We start from the raw sequence: 17,874 nt of genomic DNA on the forward strand, positions 1-17,874 counted from the left end.
ATCTACAAACCTACAAGCATCCAAGAGAAAAGAATTTCAGGAAAAAAAAGCTTTTAGATAACAAAGTGTACCATAGTCACCTACCTCCCCCATGCCAATCTGCAAAATTTTCAATCCTGTTGCTTTTTCAAGCTTCTCTTTGTTGTCAGCTGTTAGGAAAAAACAATAGACACTGTTAAAAGATTACTAAGACCAGGCTGAATTTGCATCATAGGTTCATCATTGCTATAACATTCAGATGGTGCAAACTGTGTTAATTCATTTGCCCTGTGAGATGGGTTAGTAACTCTTCCATTTTTGCAGAAGATCAACGGATGCAGAGACACTGCGGGTATCCATTGAATTCATAGCTGAGCATGGATTTGAACATCAGGTATCCATTGAATTCATAGCTGAGCATGGATTTGAACATCAGGTTTCGCTTGGGATCAACTGAGCCTGATTGGGCAACAGTACCAAAACATATGCTCAGTGCTCCTTAGGTCATCCTAAGGAGCTTATTATGGTGGGCTTATTATCTGGCAAGGTTTGCAAAAAGCTCAGAATATATGCTGGGTTTGTACATATGACGGCTACGTCTTACACAATCATGGTAGGTTGAACAATGGCTGCAGCACATGATTTCTTCTCTTCTGTAATCCATCGCAGCCATTGAATGTGTTCCTGCAATACACTGGAGAGGACCCAAACCACTATGTTGTTAATTTCACCCAGTGGTCTGTTTTTGGCTCTACAGCCAACCAAGTGGGGCTTTGACATGAAAACTTTCCCCCCTGAAATCTAGCTCTTACCTTTCTCCCAATGAATCATTTGCCTTGGCCCCATGACCCCTTGAACACCCCTTTTCCATTCGAATCTAATGTTGGAAATAAGTTCACGTCTTTAGTTTCAGGGGGGAAACATTACTCCTCTTTGCCTTCCAAATATGCTTGAGAGCTTTTCTGGACCACGGCCTAGAAGTGTAGACTGATGGATAATCCCATTCAGTATTGCTATTTAGGTATTTATATAGTGCTTCACACAATCAAATGCTAAACTAACATCATTTTATTTATTTATCTTTACGGTTCCCCGGAGAGACAGCAAAGTAAATATTATTAAATCCTTTTGTTCAAAGAGAAGGGCAAACTGAGGCAGAGACATGCCTTAGCTCTCTCCGGCTTCTCAGAATCAATGCTGGAGCAGGGATTAGGAAGCAGGGCTCGTAGAGAGGCTGATTTTCCAGCTATAAGCCTGTGAAGGCTTTCATGTATTCCTTGTAGTGAACATCTATGCATTTCCATCTGTATCAATCAATGACCAATAGGTTTACTATCTTTACAAACACAGAGACCATTGAAAGGAAGGTCTACTTAAGCCCCATTGATTTCAAATTTGAAATCCAGGTTTCTAACTTGGAGAACGTGTGTGCGAGGAGGAGAACAGCGCTTCTGGTACATTGCTAAACAGATGGGGGGTGAAATTGTTGAAATGCGTGTTTACTTGAATGTGTTCACGGACATCACTAGTACACAAAATAATTAAATGGAAATTAATGTTATTGCACACAAGGAAAAGAAACCCTTGTGATTGTCTTTAGGAAAGCCTGGCTTCCATACCGTCATCTCACCAGATCTAATTATGAAGTGGTTGTGCCCCCATGCTACTCAGAAACACACTCAACCTAGGCCACCCCCTGATAATGTAGGTCCCTTTCCTGCTTGTGGAACACTAGATGCACCATGAAAAAAACAATTGTAAATTAAAGCCTCACCCCCTCAAAAAAAGACAACTATGCAAGTGGCCCAATGATGCCTGAATGTGTTCCAAAAACACGGAATATAGTCAGCAGTTGGGAGGTAATTAAAGGGAGAGGAAAGGGCACTTGACCTTGTTTAAGCCATTGAGAGTTTATAGGCCCCAGAAGAGTTAGATTTCTGGGCTCTCAAAATGTCCTTTCCCCATAGTTACACACGGACCTCCTGCTTGGTATTTTCTGCAATTAATACGGACCATGAAAGCAGCACAGTGACACAGACATGAAGAGAATGGAGGGAAGTGGAAACCTGGAGGAAGTCCAAGCTATGCAGGAAAATATTCATTCCCTCCCCCCTTCCCCCCCCGAGACTATAACATTAGCCAGGGAAATACCCTCAAATGAAGACTACAGCTGCACAAAGACTTCACACTGCCATAGAATACTGGGCAGAGTGACAGAAAAAATGCAAGAGTTATCCTTTTTGCGGGACTTCACTTCATTACATTACATTGCCAGAGGAGCTGAATGCCAAGGCCCATATGTCATTCCCTGGCTGCTTGGAGGGGGTAGTTTTGCTGATGGGGAAGTTGGGGGCTTTCCCAAATCCTGCAGCTGCTGCTGAGGGGGCCTCTGTGGTCATGGTCTGGTCCCCTGCAGGGCCAGGGCCAGTCTAAAAGCAGCATGCTATCCAAGCAGGCAGGCCCCACAACCCCACAGACATCAGCCGGAAGAGTTCATCCCTAAGTATGTGCTCATTTAATTCAGCCATGCTATCAATCTACAGATATAAGTATGTCCCAGTGAAAAAGGGAGTGTTGTTAATGCCACCACTGGTAATGCCACCAATGATGACAGCACCCTCCCCTGAAAAATCATGATTAGGCACATGTGGAAGAAAATTAAGTGGATGCACAACTGGGAAACTGCCGAAGGACTTCAGACATGCAGAAGAACCACGCTCAAATCAATGCCAGCGCTTGTGGATTGGCTGCCAAGAAAACGAGAAGTCAAGCATGCAGACTGTCATTCGCCTCCCAAGAAGCATCCCAGAAAAAGAACAGAAAAATAAAATAGGTGTGTCCTTTAAAAAATGGCCAACGGTGGTTCTTTCCACATCTCTAGGACAACGTAGAAGACACTAATTTGGCTGCCAGTTTGCTCCAGTTTAAGATTCTGGGTCATATTTAAGACCACTCCTATGTCACATCTACTTCGTAGTCCAAGATGGAGGTTATTTTAGCGTAGATCAGCATTTCTAGTCAACAGATTCAAGACAGGAAGGCAGTCTGTGCGAGATGCAACTGAAAGAAAAAAAGATGTTCCTGTTTTTCCTTTGCCAGAATGGAAACAATCCCATAGATCTTCACCTGATCTGGTAAAGAATGGTGGACATGATCCAACAGTGGTAAGCTGTTGGTAAACTCTGCTTTCTCAACCAACATTATGCCCATCTCTTGGGATTTATTTTCATCTTGCCCACCCACAAACATCTGACCACAGCCCCACAGCTGTGATTCAGGGCAACCACAGCAGCTTCTGGAAGCTCAGGTATAGAAATATCCACATCCTGGTGACAGCCAACTCCACGGCTACTAATAATCTCATTCAATAGCTTGACATTAAAAAGCACAGGAGATTCTTTAAAAACTCTTGCCGAACTCCACACATTAATTCCCAGCTAGCTGACACTGCCTCTCCAATGGAAACTCTTTGACTCCTATCTGTAAGGAAAGAACAAAACTACCGGAGCAATAGCCTTTTCAAACCTATCACAGTTTCCAGACAATTGAGCAAAATGTCATGGTGGACTCTACCAAATGCCAATAGATCTAAGAGAATCAACAGAGATATAGCACCTTTGTCCATTTGGAAATGGAGATTATGTACTAGAACTACTGAAGTCAGTTTTCTCCAATATCCAGGCGTGAAGCCAGATTGAAAGAGGTCAAGGTCAGATGTTTCATTCCTGAAATCACTCGGCCACCACATACTCAGAGATAAAGAAGGGAGATTGGATACTACTCCATACCACATCCCATTAAGCAAGGAATCACTTCTTGAGAGGAGCTGTTCGGAGTTTCTTCCCTGGACCAAATGTATATTCATAATCTTTGCCAAGACGGTTCTTGCCTTAGCCATAATGGGCCCTTGCCATCAAATTTACAGATTTAACAGTCCCCAACACCATTCAGGGACACCCATATGAAACGCTCCACTGAACTCTGAAGTAGGCTCCACTTGCACCTTGCACTCTAGTTGCAATCACACTGGATTTCCATTGTATTAGATGTTGCTTGATGTGGGCCACTTTAAGGAGACAATTTGTGATTGAAAGGCAGGATAAATTAAAATAAATATTTCTTGAACACAGATTGGAGGAGTCATAATTCTAAGGTGTATTGGTGATTGTGAGAACAAAATGGCGTGGTAGTCGCTCCTACAGGTCAAACTATCGAGCATTTTCCAAATGTGTCCAGGGAAGAGCTGCATATAAATTGACAAATGATCTGGCACTCTGGGTTTCCTTCTGTTCTGACACCAAATTCATCTTAGAAGATAATTATTTAACAAATTAATCCCTAAAGAAAAACTATCCCAATATTGACCAACCTTACGCACTGACAAAAATAGAACCCAGTCCTGTAGTGTAACATGTTCTTTAATTCTTGAAAATATGCACGGGGATGTGCGGGGGAGGGAGGTAACAGCAGCGCAAGTCAGTGAGCTGCTATTTTAAGATGGCAATGAACAACATATGAAGCCGCTTTTTGTAATCTCCCCATGAGACAAAAAGGGCTTCCAAAAACACAAAAAAGTCCATTAAAATTAAATTCAGTAGATGAAGGATATGCAAATTACCTGAAGAAGTGGAACCCTATAATGTTCTGAAAATTCTGCAATAGCCTATTTAATTAGTATTTTAATTTATCAGAATAATTCTTTGCACTTGACAATTTATGCAGCATTCCATATAATTAAGCACGTAGCTATAGTGGAATAATATCGCCTGCTCTCTCTGTACCAGTTATTTTAACCTGAAAGAATCTGTAGAAGTCTCTTCTGTGATCTAAATTACAATGGGGACAACTTAATGGCTTTGCTCTATTAAACAGCACGACTAGCGGGTTACTGAGTGCTCGGAGAGGTAGAGGTTGTCACAGCTCAGGGCTTCAGTCCCCTGAAAGAGATCTGAGCACTTCCTGCACAACACAATTTATTTCTATTGGGTGGAAGAGACATTTTTTTCCACAACAGCTGCAATCTTTAAACTGCTTTACATCAGAAGAGTACTTCAGTTGGGACCACTCTGTGGTGGTCTATGCAAATGCCATTAACAACCTGGCCCCATCTACATTTTGAAAAAGCCTTTATTTCTGCATTGCTACCCAAGCAAAGCCATGCATTAGACTGGGCAAGAAAGCTTTTGAATCCCTTCCAGATGTGTAACTTCTATCATTCTATGAAATCAGCACAAACTTTAATATCTGGAAACCACAGTAGGTAATGCATCATCAAGCAATCGTTGGATGCTAAAGACTCTGGGTCATGATACAAAACAGGTCCTCGTAATCTGTCAAAACAATTCCATCGATGACCTGCTGGCTTATTTGTGTAAGACTAGAACGAAATACGCACTCTTTAGTGCAAAACTGAAAAACAGGGTCGCAGAAGGGCGAAAGGAATAACTGACATTTCAGCATCCTTTGGGCATTTACCTTGCAGGAGATGCTGGCATGTTACGTATATTTGCTCCTTTGGAGTAAATCGTTGACATTTGTATAGCAGAGCTCATTTCATGGGAGGGATCTGAAACGACTTGACAAACATCAGCTAAGCAAGCAAGCACCACAACATCTGGTGGCAAACGTAATTTAGGTAACATGAATTTGCCATACCTAAAGCTTCTGTTTTCTAATAATATAGAAATCAGTGAGACTTAGGGAGGTTAAGTGCCCTTTTTGCTTGAAAAGATGAGATTCCCCACCCCCAAAAGTACCATGAAATAAAAAGGAGGCATCTGAAATAAAAAGGAGGCATCTGAAATCTAACAAACCACAGTTAGTCTCTTGTCTTAAAAGCTCTACAGGGTCGCTGTACATTGGCTGTGACTTGACGGCACTTTACATGTCTCTTATATTTGTTTACAATTTAAAATTAAGCAGAGGAACAAGAAAACTCATGCAATACCATTTTAAGGCAGATAATCTTGCAGTCAGGGTCTTTTCAGGTAAGCATTGTACATACAGACAGGTGAATTCGAACCATGTTTTGGTTTGATTGGCTTGACTGAAAATGCCAGCACAGGCAGAAAACCACATAACCCAGTGGCTAGAAAGTCAAAGCTATAAAGTAGCTTGTGGTCTACAGAAGCAGAAGCCTATTCAGTGAGAAGCGGAATTAGAGATGGGGGTGGGTGGCAAATAGGACAAAGAGCCAGCTCCGGTCCAGCATGTGCCTCAACCCATCATTCTCTAAGAATTTAGCAATCCCATCTATAAATGATTAGCTTTCTCCCAAAGCTGCATTGTTTTCCAGCATAGATATCTGGATTTAGCACATGTGCTCCATGCTTTATTGTCAAGTTCAGTGCTATATTATGGTGATTAATAGTTTTAAAAGCACCATAAAGCTCTCTGTCACAGATGCTGAAATGACAATGGGGCTGATTTAAATGGTCCGGCCCGACATCACAACATTCCCTTCTTCTATATCCAAAGGGATTATTTGTCAAAGATGAGGCCAAAAGGTTGCAAAGGAAAGCTATCTGCAGCCCTCCTTTTACATTCAAGCCAAAGGATATATGCAAGACTTTACCCTCTCACGTGTCTCTTTTCTAATCTCGGGCAAACCTGCAATGAAAACGGTGGCACGGAAAGGCTAAGCCACACGGTAATAATAGTGACAGCCTTGTAAATGTTATGTCAAATCCAATTTTCAAGTCATTTTTCAAGTGGTTTTAATTAGATATTGTTTCCGTCTCACTTGCATTAATATAGCTTTTCATAGCAATGGATCAGCTTCCAATTTGTTGACGTTGGGTGTGTGTGTGGGGGGGTTTGTGGGGGGAAGTTTGCTGACTGTATCTTGATGCTTTGAATGACTTAAAATGGGATATTTGTTTACCATGCTGGGATTTTATTTTAAGCACTGTTCCCAGATAACCTACCACCCTCCAGGAAAACTGCATGGGGAAAGCAGGATAGTTGTTTCTTTTTCTGATCTGGCAATCTGGCCGTATTCTGCACACAATAGATAATGCACTTCTGGTGCACTTTAGAAGTAGATTTTCCTGTTCCGCACAGGACAATCCAGCTGCCAAAGCACATTGAAAGTGCATTATCCTATGCGTGCGGAATGGGCCTTGGTTTCTATTGGCTGTTCTGGAGGCATGACAGGAAGGATCCAGTGCAGCAAAAGTTCACAATAAGCGATTCCCTCTCTCAGTTCACCCGGATTGAATTCACACCAGTATTTTATATCAGAACTAGTAATTAAGCCCGCTGTATGCCGAATACAGCGGGCGCTAGAAACTGACCTTGGGGACCGCCGTCAGTCTGCTGGGGACCGTCTCGGGCCGCGCCCGCGGGCCGCGCCCGCGAGCCGCGCCCGCGGGCCGCGCCCGCGAGCCGCGCCCTGGCCGCGCCCGCGAGCCGCGCCCGGGCCGCGCCCGCGAGCCGCGCCCGGGCCGCGCCCGCGAGCCGCGCCCGCACATCGGGCCGCTTGCTGGCAGGGCCGCTGGTGGACTGTTTCTTCCTGGAACCTTGTTGGCTGCACGATAACGCGAGAGGCGGCGCTGCAGAAGCCGGGGCAGGAAGCGAGCCGGGAGCGGCTGCGAGGACGGCGGAGACCATTGTAAGTTGGGGGCGAGGGGGTGGTGCGCGGGGGCTGCGGCCTGCGTGGGTTCCCTCGGGCGTCAGGCCAGGAGCAACTGCGAGCCGCGCTGCGCGCGGCTCGCAGTTGCTGGGGCTGGGAATCAGAGGGAGCAATCGGCAGGCGCTTCGCGCCTGCCGATTGTTCCCTCCGATTGTCTGTCATGAGGAAGGGTCCAATCCGGACCCTTCCTCATCCCGGACACATCCCGCCCCAGAACGCCTTACTCTTTTATTTAGTCCGTGGCGCCCGTGGCGCCACGGGCGGTGTTCAGATAAGGACTGTCACTTGATGAAAGAAACCTTAGTTGATGAGCATGCTCTCTCTGTTTTTAGATGACGGCCACACACATTGCAACAGGCATGATCCTTTATGATGGTGCCAACCCAATCACAGTTCTTATAAGCCATTAAGAATCTGAACTGGGGGCGCCTTTTCAACCGGTGAAAAGAGCTTGAGTTGATTTTCTGGCGATTGCCACTGCCCTCCTCCATCCTGCTTGGATTGCACTGCTGACTTCACCTGTCCTCTGGCTTCTGACTGCCAGCAGAGAGGCCATCAGACCACACCTGGAGTACTGTGTGCAGTTCTGGAGGCCTCACTTCAAGAAGGACGTAGATAAAATTGAAAGGGTACAGAGGAGAGCGACGAGGATGATCTGGGGCCAAGGGACCAAGCCCTATGAAGATAGGTTGAGGGACTTGGGAATGTTCAGCCTGGAGAAAAGGAGGTTGAGAGGGGACATGATAGCCATCTTTAAGTATTTGAAAGGTTGTCATTTGGAGGAGGGCAGGATGCTGTTCCCATTGGCTGCAAAGGACATGCAGTAATGGGTTTAAACTACAAGTACAACGATATAGGCTAGATATCAGGAAAAAAAATTCACAGTCAGAGTAGTTCAGCAGTGGAATAGGCTGCCTAAGGAGGTGGTGAGCTCCCCCTCACTGGCAGTCTTCAAGCAAAGGTTGGATACACACTTTTCTTGGATGCTTTAGGATGCTTTGGGCTGATCCTGCGTTGAGCAGGGGGTTGGACTAGATGGCCTGTATGGCCCCTTCCAACTCTATGATTCTATTCTATGAGGAGGGTTAAGAAGCAACGCTCTGAGAGTCCCCTCCCTAAGAAACATTTGCATTGGATTTTAATCATCATATGCGTTGCCTGTTGAATCCTGTGAGTCACTTCTGAACCCATTTTTTTTAGACTGTTTAAAAAAATTAAGAATAGTTATTAAGAAATACTACCCCCGCCATGTACTCTGTTTACAATTAAAACTTGAGAACACACCACAGTTTGCATGCCTTTCAGCGTTCCTTCCATATGCTCGCGCGCACCTAGAAACGCTCCAGCGTGGAAGGTTGCCAATTAGCTAGAAAATATGCCAGAAGAAAATAGCACGTACACCAAGAAGCCTTTTAAAATGCAAACTTGACAAATATGCTGGACAGGAATGTGGGCAATGGGGGAAGAGGAAGCAACTATATTATGCTCTCTATTTTATTAAGACGGTGACCGCTAATTCCCCCTCCCATTCACACACAGTTCAAGGTACGCGGATGCCTCGTGGTGAATCTCAGCCTTCATGCTGGTAGTCACTCTTGACAGCTATAAATACAATTGTCCAGGGTACCAGAATCATTTCCGACAGGGGTTTTCTTTGTCCATTCATAGAGATGCCAGTCTCCCAGCACTGGCTGGTGAGCTCCCAGAATTACAATTGGCCCCTAGGTGAACTGTATGGCATTATACCCTGGTAAGGTCCCACCCCTAATCAAACCTCACCCTCCCCAGGCACCCTCCCCAAAATCTCCAAAAATCCCTATGTTGCCGCAGTCCCTATTTTTTCAACGAGGCCAATGGTTGCCAAATTCATTGGGGGTGGGAGGGACACCTGCTTTATCATAGAACTCTCTGTGTGGGGAAAGAGATGCAGATAAACACAGGCATAGGGGCTTTTGGGGAGTCCACCAGTCAATTTTCATTTTCCCACCATACCACCAGCACTTCTGTCTTTGCCTTCTTTTGTCTCGGTGCACCTTACTGCCAACTGGTCAGTCCCTATTGCATCTCTTACCTAGCGTGGGGTTCCTTCCCTTTTAATCCTGAACTCCTTTCCTCTTTTAACCCATCTCCCCTTCTGGTCCCATTATAGGCAGCCCTTCAGCCAGCTTTCCCCTGGGTTGGTTTGCTCTGGATCGGACATGTGGGAAGGACATCATTCATAGAACTGGGAATTCGACTGACGAAAGGTAATGCAGCTACACACTAAAATGGCCATGGTATTCTTGTAATTACCATCTCTGCACTGCACTTCTGTCTCAAACTCCCTGATTTATTTTCTTGAACAGGGCAATCAGATAACTTTCTGATTATGTGCTTCCATCTTTGTCTTCTCAAAGATTCACTGGGACTCAAAGATTTATTGGGACTATTCTGGAACTCATGTTTTAGCTTTTCCTGTGTAGGAGGACCTCGTCATGTGACAGACCTGACATGGGGGCCGATCTGGGGAAGAAGAAGAAGAAGAAGAAGAAGAAGAAGAAGAAGAAGAAGAAGAAGAAGAAGAAGAAGAAGAAGAAGAAGAAGAAGAAGAAGAAGAAGGAGGAGTTGGTTCTTCTATGCCGCTTTTCTCTACCTGAAGGAGGCCCCAAAGCGGCTTACAATCACCTTCCCATTCCTCTCCCCACAACAGACACAGCAGTCTCTAATCCAGACTGGTTTAGCTTCAGGCGTGAATGTATTAGAATCCTTCCAGTATGAAGACAAAATAAAATGAAAGTGGGAATTCTACAAAACTCTTTTTTTAAAGAAACAAATTGCTCTTAGCCGGCATTTATATGTTTAACATATTCCCTCCTTCCAGGAACTCTTTATATGTCAATACCTTAACTGGGAACAAAATAAATAAACGTGGTAGAGAATCTACACATATCTTAATGCAACCATAAAAACAGACAAACCTACATTTGGATTATGCCTCTTTCTTATCTGCAGATTTTTCTTATGTCTTAGAAAACTCATCTGTTGTATTCTAAATGCCCAACTGACGGTATTTCAAATGCAAAATTATTCTGTTCAAAAGCTGTTCAACCAGCACCTCAGCAATAAGAATGGCTCATGTCTTTCTCAGGGCGATCCTATGCAGAATTATTCCAGTCTAAAACTACTGATTTCAATATGTTTAGACTGGAGTGATTCTGCATAGGATTGCATGCCTGATTTTTATTTGGAAAAAAAATATTCTGTAAATATTGCTACTTTGGCAGGCAGATCAACTAGATTCCTAAACCCTAGGTTCCATCTCAAAATGTACCGGACCTGCTGAAAGGGAGAGAGAGAGAGATTTACCTCAAATTAGATAACAATTTTGTTTCACCATTATGTTTTGTCCCTGATCTGTTCCAAAGTTTAGGTATATTTCAGTAACACCCCAACCCCATACTTGCTATTCATCTGCAAGAACATTTATTGCCATCCTCTTGGCAACACCAGGATCAGCCAGAGCTGGGAAAACATTTGCAATATTTCGTGGCTGCTTTACTAAATCATGAGTAACACAGCTAATGCACAAGGTCACCCACTTGCAAAATCTATTTGCTACACCCTCAACAAAAAGAACAAAAATATCTATTACCAATGATGCCGCACCAGAAACAAGCTCTGCCATAAAGCTTTTGGATGAAAAATGAAGATGAGACCCAGCAACGCGCTCACTGTTTCTCCAAACACCTGAGCATATTACCCCCTTTCCTCACAGCCTCACCTTAATAAAGACTTAAAAGGCTATTTGGCCAAAGTCAAAAGGATTTATTTCAAATCAACAAGTAATGAAAAATGCAGTATAAAGGTTTTGCCGTTTCAAAAGCGCACACACGTGTGTCCTTGTCCTGCAATATCACATTCTCGTGCATTTTCCAAGCAACTGTTACATCCTTAATGCATTTTCAACACTGTGTTTTGTAGGCTTGTGATTCGGGGCGGGGGGGGGGGAATACATGCAGGACACCAAGAGGTACTGGGACAGGGTGGGTGAAATGATGTAACCAGCACATATGCACATTCTCTGTATTCTCTTCTCTACATGAGTAGCTTTACTGAGGAATAATTAAGGGTAGTGAGGAGTAGTAGAAGATAAATACTTTCAGGACAATTCCTTTCAATCTACTGAAAGCAGCTGGAGAGACCCCCTCCCCTCCTGCACTCCAGCTGGTGTGGCAAGAGCTCCCCCTCCTGTTTTGTATTACATTCAATAATTTTTCCTGCCATAACCTTCTGCAGCACTGTCATTTCCCTGCATTGGAAAAGCAAACACATGAGGGCCGTGCTGGACACCCAAGTGGGGACTAACCTTTTCAAACCAGAATAAACAACACTCCATTTAAATATAATTTAACTGGACCACTAGTTATTATTTCTGTAAATAGTGTATAGAAATCACAGACTGGGAGTAGCATACTGGAAATCACATACTGGGAGTATGTTGATAATACTCTCTTCCATAACAAAGGGAGGTGTGTACAAACTGCGGGCCTGAGAGGAATTTGGAAATCCTCCAGATTTCCCATTACTGTCCCCTCCAGGCTGCCGTAGGAGGCCTAATGTGTAGGGGACTTAATGTGTGCCAGGAGGGCCTAATGCAGGGGTAGTCAAACTGCGGACCTCCAGATCCGCTGGCAGGGGCTCCTGGGAATTGTAGTCCATGGACATCTGGAGGGCCGCAGTTTGACTACCCCTGGCCTAATGCGTGTCAGGCCCTGGATGGGACTGGATCAGCACCAATGCTGTCAGGAAGCAGGGATCAGCTCCACTTCCATACGAGCGCCAGCCCGGCCTTTTCCACCTGTGTGGAAAAGGTCTCTTAGGTACCCATGAGACTGCACATCAGCAACACAAATGTCTTATCATCTACTGAGTACAATTGATTTGGCAATCAAAAAAGGTATCCCTTGACCCTTCTTGTAATGTTCTCTTTCTACATTTCTAAAACGATTATGCCATATCGTGTATTCAATTATAGCCATTAAAACCACAGTGAAGTTTTATTGCTATTTCATCACAACAGTTTCTTAATTTGAATTTCCCTCGTTTTATTGTTGAGGATTTGTGGCGCGCAGTTTTCGCAAGCGACGTAGCAAAATGCATTCCTCCATATGCTGCAGTATGCTTCTACCTATGCTGGTTTTCCTGCAAGCAACACAAAAGAAGGAAAGAGATGTTGGAAATTTAGAAGAAGAAGAAGAAGAAGAAGAAGAAGAAGAAGAAGAAGAAGAAGAAGAGTTGGTTCTTATATGCCGCTTTTCCCTACCCGAAGGAGGCTCAAAGCGGCTTACAGTCGCCTTCCCATTCCTCTCCCCACAACAGACACCCTGTGGGGTGGGTGAGGCTGAGAGAGCGCTGATATCACTGCCCGGTCAGAACAGTTTTATCAGTGCCGTGGCGAGCCCAAGGTCACCCAGCTGCCTGCATGTGGGGGAGCGCAGAATCGAACCTGGCATGCCAGATTACAAGTCCGCACTCCTAACCACTACACCAAACTGGCTCTCTTTAAAGTGATGAAGCCAAGGCAGATGCTTCTTCTCCGACCTGGAGGACCGCCTCGCCTAAATACCGGTACGGTTGCCCAACACTACAGATGGTGCTGAGCATCAAGCAGATTGAGACATCCCTTCCTTCTACCTTCCTCCCAGTGCAATTTAAGCTTCAGTGAGGCAGATATTTTCCCAACTACAGTGACTAAAAAAAAACGTGAGATTTCACTTCCTGTGCAACCAAACAATGGCTCTGATCCAGTGTTCCTACATGGAGAACCACATAAAGTATTTGTGAGGCAAGAAGACCATGGCAATTCTCAATTTGCCATGAAGTTTGCTAAGAGACCTTTCTAATTATTCAAAATCTGGAGAGGAAGAAGTATCCTCACATGCATGTTTAGTGAGTAGCCTTGAAAGAAGGCTACTCACTAAACATGTATGTGAGGATACTTCTTCCTCTCTAGATTTTGAATAATTAGAAAGGTCTCTTAGCAAACTTCATGGCAAATTGAGAATTGCCATGGTCTTCTTGCCTCACAAATCCTCTCCGCTTCCCAAGACTACTGGGAAAGGTCCACTCCTGGCTAATTCAAACAACCTGTAGCCCATCATTATTGAGAAAAACGTATGAACACCCCCACAAATTTGCCTGAAAAGTACTAATATATAAGATAAAAACAAACCTCAGAGCAGGAGTTTCCTTTAACTCTAATCCTAAATTCTGCAGGGCCTGCAAAATGGCGCTCTTCTGTCATTATTATCGTTGAGGCTGGGGCAAGCGAATATAGCCAACAAACTCTACGGGCCTCCCTCCATTCATTCCAACGCAAAACTGAAAAGCTAAAATTTTGTTAGTTTTGAATGTGCTATAAGGCTACAACATACTAACTTGGCTATACCTGCGGAAATATTCCTTTATTATTGTTGTTGTGGTGATTCAACATCTCCTGCAATCCCAGCACCAGGAAGGTTATGACTGTAGGATACTGTGGTTTTTACATTATTCATTTTGAATGCCAAGTACCTCTCCAAGGTAGTGCTATGCACAAGTCCTGCTTTACTTCACTGTCTCAAGACTCAGAAATAGCTGGACTATGCAGAAGCAGAACAGCCATTATGGGTAGTGGAACGAGTTTTGGTAAGCTGACGGCCTGGAGGCCGATGCCCATACTGGGGGCACCTGAACTTTGTGTCTGCCCTCCTGCCTGGACCACAAAAGGAGGGGCAGGAGTCAGCCAGGCATGTGGGGAAAGACAGCTCACCCTTGGTGATGGATGTGCCTGCCTGGCCCATTCTAGCCTCAGGGATGAAATGTACCTAACCACAGCAAAGAATGGGATATGCCCATACAATCCAGCCTTACCATGATGAAGGATGAGATGCACCTGGTCACCTCAGCATTCCTATGACAGGATGCACCCACTGAGACACACCACGTCAGGGGATGGGATGGGCCCACCCATCCACCCATTCTTTCCTCACCTGGCTGTCCAGGTTGCCTGGGTTCCTTCTGCTCAGGGCAGACTAGGCAGGTGCTCCCTCCCTCTTTTTGGGAAGGCATAGGCAAGGCAGGATGAGAAAGGCCATTTTCAGGGCTGTTTCTCTCCTGCCATTCTTCAATGTACTCTTTTGTACAGTCTAAGGCTCGGATGATTGAAACAGGCGTTCTTGGTGGTGACTGGTTGCTACTTTTATAATCAACTGTGTATATAATAAGCATCTGCAGTATTTAGAGTGTCTTGCCGATGATAAACCTGTTTGACCAATCCAAGAGCATTGTTACCAAATAATGTATTGACTTTTGTCTTTTATTTTTGGTGAAGACATTTCTTCCCTCCTGTTTGAAAACATTTTCTTGGTAACCGCTATGGTAAACTGGAAGTAAAATTTTGATAACACATTGCAAATCTGAAGAGTGACTCTCAGTGACTCTCTAAATATGTATTTAATGCACAGTTTGAACTTGAGTTGTTCAAAGTGAAGCCTCGTCTTTGGTGTGGAACATAAAGTACTTTAGATAGAAGAGGGGAGCAGCATCAAAGGGGAAACAGGCTTTGATGGCAAAAATTTTATGTACTGATTTCCTATTTTTGAAAGCTTCCTTTACCTTTCGCCATTTCAGTGGAAGGTTTATTTATCTTTTTTTAATAGATGGCACCAAGTAATTTCAAGCCCCATCCTTAGGAAAATGTAATCTCTAAGAGAACTATTATTAAGAAGTTAGCACCAAGCGTGGAAGAGCTGCTCGGAAGCAGATATTATGCAGTACAGAGGTCACTTGGGTTGAAGAGTCTTTATTCTCCAAAGACATATTAGGCACGCTGTATAAAAAAAATACACAAAGGACTGTGATCAAATGTCTAGTTTCAAAATAGGGATTCTGTAAAAACGTACTGAATACCTGGTATTAGCTTTTATTCATATTCTCAGAAATACCATAACCTCCTATGTTCATTTCTGCTTATTATCTTCCTATGGTTAAGATCTAATCCGTCTCCTGGATTTTTTTTTTTTAAGGGTAGCTCACATCTTTATTCTTTCTTGTTTATTATTAAATTGCTACGAAGTATTACCGGCCTTCAAAAGACCTTCAAAGAAACGAAAGGCTTTGCTGCCATAATTAGGCATCTGGTTCCATATTAAAACTGGTTAAATAATAATAAATAGAAAACATAAAGCTTAAATAATTTTTTAGACTTCTTTAAAGGAGTTACAGCGTTCTCCAGTGTCCTGAATGTTTTATGTGAATATTCTCTGTGTAGAATTCTTAAACCAATCTTCAACATGTACATCTGGCGTACTTTGATGAATTAACTTTAAATGCAGGGGAGGCTGATGAAAGAAATAAGAGTTTAGGGTGGGCTGCAAAAAATTCTGAATCAAAATCTCATGAACTGTGATACTGCACAAAGGTCGCAAGTAGGGTTGCTAGCCTTCAAGGGAGGGTTAGAGATCTCTAGGGGTTACAACTAGGGTTGGGCGCTTGAGCGTCCGAAGCACCCAACCCTAGTTACCACTGATTTCCAAACTACAGGTATCAGTTTCCCAGGAGAAAATAACGGCTTGGAGGGTAGACTCCATGGCATTAAACCCTGCTGTGGTCCTTCCCCTCCTCAAATTATGCCCTTTCCGGATTCCACACCCAGATATCCCAACCCAAAGCTGGCAACCCTAGTTGCAAGATGACCCAGTTCCATTTCTAGCTACAGGACAAGGGATAACCATGTTGTAGCACCTACAGCAAGATGAGAGAGTTGCTCAAAGGGCCCAGTGAGACAGCCACTGTGGGCTTTTACTGTTCAGCGTTGCTCACATCGGATCTGAGCAGCAGCAGTTGGCTAATATGTTTGCATCTCCGGAGTATTTGAGCTGCACCTTCCCTCCTTCCCACTACCAGGAGTACTGTGAGTTCAGCGCTCGCTGTATCAGGAAGCAAAGGCAGGACTCACAGCTGCTGAGCCTGGTGAACTGATGCAGGAAGTGTCTGATGATGACGTCCAATGGTTTGTTTGTTTGTTTATTTGTTTGTTTATTATATTTATATACAACCTTCCCCAAAGGCTCAGGGTGGTTCACATAAAACAGAAACAATACAGGTAACTTATTTTTACAGTAATAAAGTGATAACAACAAACAACACAGAACAGTAGAAAAATATAGAGAACATTAAATGAATGCTTACCAATAGCCCAATGGGTTAGGCAGAATTGTAGTGGGTGCCACAGGAGGGAGGCTCAGAGGAGGGCCCAGGGGAAGCGGTGGTTCAGGTCAACTCAACCAAATGCCTGGTGGAGGAGCTCCTTTTTGCAGGCCCTGTGTACTATATCCAGGACTATATTGGACTATCATACAGGACTATAGCCCCAGGCCCAGTGACCAACAGCTACCTTGCCCTGAAGAAAGGCCATATCTGCCTACCAAGGAGGTAAGGCATATTGTTCCATTTTGAGTACAGTATGAAATGTATTATGGAAGTAGTGAGCTTTATGAGTACATTCTGTGAGATGTTAATTTGTTCTTTACATTGTACAAAAGATTCAACGAAATTACAAAGAAGGGTTGGCGGCTTTTGCTTTTGGGGGGGGGCAACTTGCACAATGTCTGCCGTTACTCAGCATTACTCAAATAATTGTTCTACCTACAGAAAGGGGTGTTCTACCAAAATCTACCTTACGGCCCTGGCTGCATTACCAAAAGCTTTTGTACAGGAAACAATTGTATTTCTCTGACAATGACCGTGTCTGCAAAGTGAGACACACTGGGGAGACATGAATGTGCTGGTCCTGCCTGCGTGCTATTGCTGAGCAATTCACACATTGCAAACACATGTACGCCTCCTCCCTGTGATGCTGCTGCTGGATGGAACATCATGGGGAGGGCGCATGCACATAGGCATTTTTTTTGGTGAAGACAACTAAGTGGAAGAAAAGAGGTAGGGCCAGCATGTTTGTGTAAACTCTTCCTCCTCTTGCAGTGAGTCAATGCCCAGGCAGTTGATCTGCCAAGGGCTTGAGAGGGGAAAGGCAAGACAGAGAGGACACGATGGCAAAATAAGGCAAGATGGGATGAGGCCAGAAAGCTGAGGGCCACGCACTTCAGATGAATATGTCCAAATGATATTTTAATCATCAGGGAATACAGTCATGATGTTTGGCAGGGGTGTTGCATGGTGGAATGGTAACTGACTGGTGCCACAGCTTCCCTCAGTTGCTATGACCAGGCCCCAAATGGCAC

The 17,874-nt window shown here is 44.1% G+C and overlaps 1 protein-coding gene across 1 annotated transcript in view; it reads right to left on the minus strand.

Annotated features, from left to right (window-relative positions):
• The window catches only part of PTPRN2 (protein tyrosine phosphatase receptor type N2), a 532,892-nt gene that overhangs the window by 261,548 nt on the left and 253,470 nt on the right, over positions 1–17,874 (minus strand). Inside the window, exon 12 of the mRNA XM_077303428.1 lies at positions 85–149. Within this exon, the coding sequence (XP_077159543.1) occupies positions 85–149 (65 nt within the window). The remainder of the gene's footprint in view (positions 1–84; positions 150–17,874) is intronic.

This window comes from Paroedura picta, chromosome 11, assembly GCF_049243985.1.
Source record: "Paroedura picta isolate Pp20150507F chromosome 11, Ppicta_v3.0, whole genome shotgun sequence".
NCBI lineage: Eukaryota > Metazoa > Chordata > Lepidosauria > Squamata > Gekkonidae > Paroedura > Paroedura picta.